Genomic DNA, 9,575 nt, shown 5'->3' on the forward strand with positions numbered 1-9,575 from the left:
TAAAAACCAGCTTTTAATATCGAACCATATCATGATTTTAGCATGTCTGACCAGTTTTTGATTGGATTTACCGGTATAACTCAAATCCGGTTCTTAACACAACCAGAAACAAGTCAAAAAAATGAGTCACAATCTGACCAGTTTGATCTACCGTTCCACCGCTCTGGTCTGATTTTCAAAACATTATTTACAGTTTATAATGATAAAAGCAATTTAAAAATATATTATATATTTAAATAATAAAAATAACAATAATATACATAATATACAAATACAATACGTAAATAACAATAAATATTTCACTAAAGTTATGTTACTAAATTTTTAAAATTAAAAAATGAAAATATTAGTAATTAACCAAATATTTCGATTTTCCATTAACAAAAAATCTCATTGTCTACTTATCTCTTTTTATATGATATGTGAATTTTTAATTATGTAAATGTATAATTTTGTAGTTTAAATATGGTTAGTATTAAATATAAAAGATTATGGAAAATTATTAAATATATTAATAATTGGTAATAAAATCATTTATTGGTCAAAAAAAAAGTGGGAGAACATCACCAAATAGTGGTGGATAGAACTGTATGTAGGGGATTTGTTTTTTTTCAAAAAATGACCAAAAATTCTGAACTGCTTGCAGTTTTCCTACCAAATAAATTTTTAAAACAAAAAATGGTGAATTGATGATTCAAGTGCAATTCTCCTGCAACAGCATTTCTCATACCTCTCATTCATAACCATAATCTAATGGATCTCTTACAAGAATTAAAAATACTATTTAATTATGAATTGTAATGAATTTTTTATATATTATTTTTCCACTAAAATTTGGACACGTGGACTGTGTTTTCTTTAAACTCCTAGAAACGATTCTTTACAAGGAAGCGTCTCTTGCTTCTCTCTATCATAATTACCTTTTCTCTCTCTTTATTTTTTGTTTTTATGTCAATATTTTATTCAACTTAAGAGGCTTGTTAACATACTCTCACTGCGGATGCTTTTGGTATTGATAAACTCCCACCACGGCTCTTAAGATTAAGAAAATTAAAAATAACCAGAAAGAAAAAAGAAAAAAGAACAATTTCTCGTGGGAGAACACAAAAAAGAGCAGCTCTTTCACATGCCGTAATATCAATGGTTTTTACTAATATTACGATACACATGTCATGCTATTAATAATCTCTATTTTTTTTTAACACTGGTTATATTTTCTGAGATCATCAATTGGTGTTCTCACCGTTAATGACGTTCTAATGGTTTAACTTTTTGGAAATAAATAAAAACAATGAGAGACATAACTTATTTCTTCCACTAATGAAGTTCTTACCGTCAAATCTCTAGCCTAGCGACTGGGAACTCGGGAAGTGCCCAGACTATTTCTTCCAAGAAAATCACGCAGAAGAAGGCCTATGTTTGCCAAGTAGAGCCCATCCCATGACTTCGCCAAAAACGTTTTAGGCTACTGGCAGTTTGAATACATGGAACATGTGAGTTTCTACCTGATGAACTAGAATGGAAACAGTCTACGTACTTGAGTCGGATAAATATCATCCTATATAAGGCTAAGCAAGTGACCTCGGAATTGGGGTGGCTGGCATTGCGAGAACATGAGGAGCCATATTGAGATCAGCTTTGGAAGTATCATCAGAGTTAGATGAGACGGTTTTCAATAATACAGATACCCCATATAATTGCAGCAGTCACGCAACAATAAACTTATACCAATTATATGCTTGAACCGACCATATGATATATCAACTAGAATTTGATTTGGGTATACTACCTATCTCCCAACCCAAGCAAGGCATAAACAAAAGTTTAGGGAAGCAAAGGACCAAACCACCTGGTAAGGACAAAAGGGTCACCAGGTCTATGTTTCGTTTCTCTTGTATACTATTGAGAAATGGTTGCCATGTTCAAGAGTGATTGCAGGGAACCTCTTACACGCAGATTCAAGCCCTTGCTTAAAACAAATACATCATCAGCATTACTATACTCTACCAAAGCTTCAACCTAAGAAATTGAACACACAAACAACAGGTGCCATGACACATGGTTGCAGCAAGGATAGTCACTGCCGCCACAAGATTTCTTGCATGAATAAACCTGAGGTTATGAAGATAACAACCCTTAAAAGTCTCTTAAATAGGTTATGAATATAATATTTTAATAACATACATAAAATTATGAAATTCATACAATATACTCTTTCAGTTTCACTAGGTTATATGTTTAAAAAAATTATTTCATAAAAATAGATTTTTTGTATTTTCTATAAAAAAAATGTAATTTTTAAAAAAATTAATTGACTTTAATGAATTACTATTGATTAAAAATTATTAAAATTAAAAATTACAAAAAAAATATTTATTATAATAATTTAATGTGTTTTCTTAATATGTGTAAAAACACTAAAAATTCTATAAATGGAAGGAGTATAAAAAAAGAAGCATAACATAGTTCTAAAAGGATGAGATATTATGAATTCAAGTTCCAAGAGAAACCATTACACACAACATGACACCAGAGCAATATCAATGAATAAGAGAGCGAGAGAGAGAACGGTCAAGTGAAAACTCATACAATACGCACAACAATCAATGGTTTGCTGCTAAACAACTTGAAAATCATTTTTTATTTGTTTGTTGACTAAGAGACTGCAGAGGAGACGCCGATACATCTGGAAGCACAGATACTATCACTCCTCACTAGACAAGCAGACCGTTTTACCGGAGTTGCTGCTGCTGCTTTGTCTACTTGTGTTGTCTTCTGTGATGATAACCCAGTATCCTTGTTTGGAGTCTGTGGAGGTGTAAACACCACTGAGGACGAAGACGGTTGGGCGTGAACCGAATCAGCACCTTCGTCCTCTGATGAACACACCCGTTCTCTGCAACACCAACACCGAACCTGGTTATAGTCTGATCCGCTAAAACTCATGTCTGGTTCTGTCTCAAGAAGTAGTAACTAACTAACTAACCTGGGGAGTGAAGTGTACTTTCTCTGGACTGGTGGGGAGTTACGTTCCTCTTCATCTTCCTTGTGATCTTCGAGCCTGGCAAACTCTTGTTTGAACTGATCAACTCCGCTTGGGTATAGAAAATGAGAGTTGGTGTTCTCTTCTCCTTGCAGATACTCTTGCAGCATCTGTGGATGGTACTCTAAAATCTATTTTTATATCCAAAAATAGAAACAAATCAGTTCAAGACATTCCCTAGAAACTCAAACCACATTTCTTAGAGAGACTTTTACTTACCTCTCTATACATGAGCTCCCTCACATCATCCCTAGTCAACTTCCTCCTTTCAAACTCAAACTCAAGCTTCGAGATAGGTTGCCTCGAAGGTTCGTAGTCTACATTTGCCAATCCTTGAAAATATGGATCAGCTAATGCCTAAAGAAGGAAGCAAAACAAAAGCATCAAGAATCATGAACATGAAGCTGAGTTTCAGTTTTGTTACTCTAACCTCCTCAGCAGAGGGACGGTCCTTTGGATCAAAAGCAACTAAACGCTGAAGCAACTTCAGCGCCACAGGATCGATATTTGGGAACTTATGGGTGAAAGGAACAGGATCCTTTCTCCTCATGTTACTCAAATACTTTCTAGCCTTCTCATTCCGAATCTACATTTTCCATCATAAACAGAGAGCCTCATGACACACAAAACTTTAAGAAACTTGCATCTCAATAAAAAGATAGCAAGTTTATTCTGGTGAGAGAAGCCTCTGTATTGCGATTTAGCTTCCAGGAAATATAAAGACAAAACAAACCCTGGAGAGAGTCACTGGCGAGGGAGTTCCAAGCAGATCCGTGACGAGTTCTAGCTGATGCACAACGTTTTTGCCAGGGAACAAGGGCTTTCCGGTTAGCATCTCTGCAAATATGCAGCCAACGCTCCACATGTCAATCGCTGGTGTGTACTGCACAAACATAACAACTCCGTAAGCTCACACATCTTAACGCCTGAGGCCTAAGATAGAAAGGAAACTAGAATTTACGTTGGAGTAGAAGGAACCACATAGCTCTGGAGCACGGTACCATCTTGTAGCAACGTAGTCCTTGCAAAAGAACATTACACGAATTGGTTACTTAGCAGAAGTACAAGCAGTGACTAAGCATTTTGTAGAGGATTAGCTGCATTATTCGTAGCTACTTATTAATTTACTTTATATATTTTACATTTATATAAGATATTTTAGTTTTTGAATCTAACTATAAAATTATTTTGATAAATTATAAAAATTAAATATACAAAGCAAAAGAAATTATACAAATTTAAACTAATTTAGAACGGTTTAAATTGATTTAGAATGGCTTAAACCAATTTAAGTCGCATAAACCCAATTTTAAAAAAAATTGTTTCGGATATGACCAATTTGCAGCCTAAACCGATTTTAAGAACCACAACTTAATCCATTTGAAATCAAGACATACCTCTTTGTTACAGAACAATCACAACTCTCTGCATACTACAGTAACTTGGTGAATCGAGAACTATAAGAGAGATGGATATAGATAACATACAGTCCAGAAAACGGCAGAAGGAGAATCAGTGAAGGAGACACGAGCGAGTCCTAAATCACAAATCTTGATTTTGCAATCAGCATTAGCGAGGATGTTCTTAGGCTTCAGATCTCTATGGAAAACATGAGCTACACACACAAACAAACAAGGAGCCAAGAGATGATAAGAACACCGTGATGGACACAAATCACAAGAGCTATAAAGGGGACCAAGAAACCTTACCTGAGTGCATGAATTTTAAGCCACGAAGAAGTTGGTACAAGAAGAATTGATGATGCTGAGGAGTGAGGTCATCATTTACCTTTAAGACATGGTGAAGATCTGACTCCATCAACTCAAACACTACATATATATCTTTGAACTCCTTCCGACAAGGAGGCAGCATTATATGTTTGATCTCCACGATGTCCGGATGTTTCAGAAGCCTCAGAAGCTTGATCTCCCTGAGTATCCGAATCGCATCCGAGACGTGTTCAAAGACATTAGTCATCTTCTTGATGGCTACTTTGCCACCAGTGTGGGGACATTCAGCAGATGCAACAACTCCGTAGCTTCCTTTTCCGACAACTTCTTGGATCTGATATTGGCTTGCTTCACCATACTCGGTGAAAAACTCTTTCTCCAACATGATGTTGATGATTTCTTCTCACTGTTTTGAACAAGATTTAATCATTAAGACAAAGAACCAAAACACAGAAGGTTGGTGTCGGCTAAATGTATAGATCTTTGTTCACCAAATGTGTCTGATCCAATTTACATACTCAGAAACATCCGATCTATTGCTCTATCGACAAGGAAGAACCCTAAATTAAAAATTAAAAGAGGAAAAATAAAGAAAAAAGCAAAAAAGACATACCTTTTGATTAATCGATGGAACAAGGAGAAGCTGCAACGAAGGTTGATGAATGTCTGAGATTCAGAGAAGGGGCACACGCGATTATATATATAAATAAATTATATGAATCGAACAGCTCAATGTTGGTTTCGTAATTACTTTATTTTTAACACACATTTTAAATACCGACAATTTAATACCTTTTTAAACTATTTTGTTATGAACGCGTTTTTATTATTAAAAAAAGTTATAAAAAGACAAAACAAAATCCTGAAAGTGATTTTTTCTTTTGCTGCCTGACAGAGAATATATGGAGGATTACAGAAAAGAAAACTCATAAACAAGCTGAAGTCACTGTACAAAAGGTAAAAACAATTAAATAAAAATAGGAGGAAAAAGTTTATAAAAATGTGAGCCCATACCTTATCTTATCTTTGATTCCCAAATTTCACGGAATAATTCAATAGTAATGAGTGTTACAAAAAAAAAAAAAAAAAAAAAATTCAATAGTAATGGAAGAAACATATGAGAGAGAGGAGATAAGATGCTGAGTCATGGAAGACACGGCTCGTCGCCGATCTGTCTTTCTTTTTTTTTTTCATTATTTAATTTCATCTGACCCGCAACGACGACGTTTATAGCGATTAAAAAAAGTCGTGAGGAAGTCTCTCCCTTGTACAGCGGTTCCCAGTTTTCCCACCATCGTTGACCATCCTTGAACTGGTGTCGTTTCAAGACGGTGCTTGACAAGTTGACATGGAACAAAGCGAGGTCGTTTTTGTATTGCTTACCTTTGTCTCTTGATTACCCTAATGGGCCAGTAATCCATAATTGGGGTTTTTATTATAGTCAACTTTATAGACTTGGATAGTTTATTTATTTATTATTAGCCTAACTCTTAAAAATAATGAAATAGAATTCTTGTAGTTCAAATAACGACTGGAAGTTGATAGGGAAAAATTCAATGACATGATTAATTATTTTCTAACCTATTTAAAATAAAGTTGACTAAAAGGCAAAAATGTGCATATTTAAAAGATGACCTATATAAACAATATTTTTCGAGCCACATAAAAGTTATAGAATAATGCTCGTTGTTACCCTGTTATTTTCTTATTATTTAGGAGATTAACTATATTGTACAAAAAGTCAATTCATAGTTATTTTCGCAAGTGGCAAGCTTTCTTAATCAAATAATCAATGAATGAAAGCCTATCTGCCCTTTCTTACGCCATACAATATAATTACAAAAGCAAGTTACATAAACCAAGTTGACCTCACTTGACAATGACGATTTATGAAAGAGCAGCTGTCTTAAAGACTTCCTAATCTATACTATACTAAAAGCCAAATATATTCACCATTTAGCATGTCCACGTAGGACTAAAAATTAAGGCCAATCAGATTGTTTCATCTCTCCACATCACCACCGCACGTTTGGATCATAGAAGATAATTTTCGTTTAGTTTTTGGGCTTTTGTTTTAATCTGACCAAGCCCAGTTGAGACTAGGGATTTATTCTATTTTGCATTATTGAAAGTTTTTTTTTTCTTTGTTGAATGTGGGAAATCAAACGCCATAGTTCTTCACAACTCACCGATTCCGGCTGATGTCTATGTAACGCCTTCATTTATGTCACTTAATCAAAGCATCTATACTATAAGTTATTTTCAATCCAATCAAAATGTTGACATCAATTATTGTCCACAAATGATGATTTAATAAAATACATAATAATTTATTTACTTAATTATTTTTGGGAAATTATCATAAATAGCACATTTATAGTACCACTTTTCAGGTTTACACTAACCACTTTTACCCTAAGAATGAAGTGGAATAACATGAAATTAATAATATTTGATCATTAATCTCCCAATTTTTTTAAAAAAATATTAGGGCAAAATAACAACCCAAAAATGAGATACATTGCATGGAGTACGAGTTCGAAAACTTGAGTGTTACTCATCCGTTTTACAAGCAAGTAAAGCTATAATATTATGCCATCCAAACAATATAAACAATTAATAAGATCATCATCAAGCTACAATTAATTAAAAAATTATAAGAAGAAATTAATTAAAAATTATAAAAAGAAATAAGATCATCATCAAGCTAAAATTAATTAAAAATTATAAGAAGAAATTTATCCGGGCGTAGCCCGGACAAAGACCCTAGTTTGACAGAAGAGGATGTACTGAACATAACAAGGACATCAAATCATATACATTCATAAAGTTTTATTTATTTAAGTTGACATAAAGTTTTTAAGCATTTATCCAGATGACATAAGTTATACAGATGTCTTGAAGACATTTGATATTTGGGGAATTAATGGTCAGAGACCACAGTTATTGAGGCATCCATGTACTGTATTCGACAATACGCTGACGTTGAAAAACGGTATACTTAAAGGAGGAGTAACTAATGAACAAAATAATTGTGAGTGTGAATGTGAGTAGGGTTGAGCCTACATGTATTCGGATTGATTCCCGGTAGGATCCCAACGGATTCGGATCTCTCATGTTCATGTAAATGAATTTTATACCTATATATAGGTACCGATTGTACTTTGGTTCAGATACAATCGATTCCAGTTCGGTGCCGCATAACCATTTAATATTTGTAGCATATATATAGTTAAGGATGAAAGAGTTTTTAAGGTATGAAAGAGTTCACATGCAAGTTGAAATGGTACAATGATAATGTGGTGGTTGCCTATTCAACCCAAATTCGAATTGCATCAGTGTCAATTTTAAAATCGTTTAATATCGGAATCTCTTGTATTTTAATTTTCAAGAGTCTGAATGTAAGTTGAAGTGATCTAGCGGTAACATGGTTACTTATTCACCTACTTCCTCCATATCACTTTAAGTGTGTTTAAAAAGAAAAAAATTGTTTCATTTTAAGTGATGTTTTCAAGTTTCCAAGTTTCCAAGTAGAAAGTAAATGCAGTTTTATGTTTTTGACTATTTGTATTGTGTAGTATGATTTTTAATCGGTTGAATTATCTGTACTTATTATTGTTTTTATACAAACGAAAAAAATTGAATGAAATCTTGTACTCTCTCCGTTCCACAAAGATATATTTTTTAGTATTTTCACACATATTAAGAAAACATATAACTACCATAATAAATATATTTTTTTCTGTAATTTTCAATAACTTTTAACCAATAGTAATTCAATAAAGTCAATTAATTTTTTTGAAGTTTACAATTTTTTCATAGAAAACACAAAAAGTACAGCTTTGTGAAACAAATTTTTTTTCTAAAAATTCTATCATTAAAAAACGGAGGGAATAATTCCTTAATCGATGTACAAAAATCTTAAAACCAACTTATTTTGATACATAGGGACTATTAAACTCGAGTTTTAGTAGCAATGGTGTCATTTTACTAATATTGTGAGTCCCGGTCCGTGATAATTGGTCCGGTTTTAGTGTCTAGTCCTAAATGCGAGGTGTCGACGGAGGGCTTCTATTCTTAAAAAGAAGTTTATGGAAGGCTTGGTAACGTCTTAGTACGTAAACGTAATAAAATATTGTCATATTTTACGGGTTCAGACATAAAATATTGGGTTGTGGATATCTAGCTGGGTGTTTCGCTTGGTTGGTGGGACAATGACATCATTTTTCAGCTTGTAGGTGAACCTGAACGAGGCTGACTTCGACAAACATACCAATTCACCACCAATAACATGGCCTCGAGGCCAAAAAGAGAGATACTCAAATGGGTTCATACCCAGGGCCGGGCCTGAATAGAAGCCCATCAAGCATGTGCTTGGGGCCTGACAAAAATATATATATTTTAGGGGCCAAGTATAATCATAAAAAGCATGTAGCTCTATTGGTAACATTGTTATATTTGTGGGAATGGACCCGAGTTCAAGTCTTCTCAGCCACAACTTTTAATATTTTTACTGTTTTTAGAAACAAAAAGGCCAAAAATATCCTTTTGCTTGTGGACCAATATTTTTCAGGCCCGGTCCTGTCCATACTTTCGTCGTTCACCACATAAGATCCACCTAAACTTATAATCTCAAAACGTCCCTACAAAAACACAAAAGAATCTTTAGTTTTTCAGGTTTTAAAGCCTCGTATGTTAAAGAAGGCGCTGTTGTAGAGGGTTGATATAACAGAAGAAATTAATTTTGTTTGGGTAAAAAACTGAAGAAATTGTTTCTGTGCATCAATTTGAGATTTATAACG

General features: G+C 33.8%; 1 protein-coding gene across 1 annotated transcript; it reads right to left on the reverse strand.

Moving 5' to 3' along the window:
- Positions 1 to 2,463: 2,463 nt before the first annotated feature.
- On the reverse strand, positions 2,464 to 5,640 carry LOC106388805 (mitogen-activated protein kinase 17). Its single transcript, XM_013828958.3, has 9 exons — positions 5,387 to 5,640; positions 4,753 to 5,179; positions 4,531 to 4,658; positions 4,005 to 4,064; positions 3,777 to 3,926; positions 3,474 to 3,629; positions 3,263 to 3,400; positions 2,987 to 3,174; positions 2,464 to 2,896 (listed from the first exon to the last, which is right to left on the reverse strand). Exons 2-9 carry the CDS (start codon positions 5,156 to 5,158, stop codon positions 2,656 to 2,658), a joined length of 1,467 nt encoding a protein of 488 aa, XP_013684412.1. The 5' UTR covers positions 5,159 to 5,179; positions 5,387 to 5,640; the 3' UTR covers positions 2,464 to 2,655.
- Between the last annotated feature and the right edge of the window lie 3,935 nt (positions 5,641 to 9,575).

Source organism: Brassica napus, chromosome A2, assembly GCF_020379485.1.
Source record: "Brassica napus cultivar Da-Ae chromosome A2, Da-Ae, whole genome shotgun sequence".
Lineage (NCBI taxonomy): Eukaryota > Viridiplantae > Streptophyta > Magnoliopsida > Brassicales > Brassicaceae > Brassica > Brassica napus.

Coding starts and splice junctions, on each gene's coding strand:
- LOC106388805 (XM_013828958.3), bottom strand. CDS start 5,158: ATGTTGGAGAAAGAGTTTTTCACCGAGTATGGTGAAGCAAGCCAATAT. Junction 3,401..3,473: donor ACCGTCCCTCTGCTGAGGAG/GTTAGAGTAACA, acceptor TTCCTTCTTTAG/GCATTAGCTGATCCATATTT. Junction 2,897..2,986: donor AAGTACACTTCACTCCCCAG/GTTAGTTAGTTA, acceptor TTGGTGTTGCAG/AGAACGGGTGTGTTCATCAG.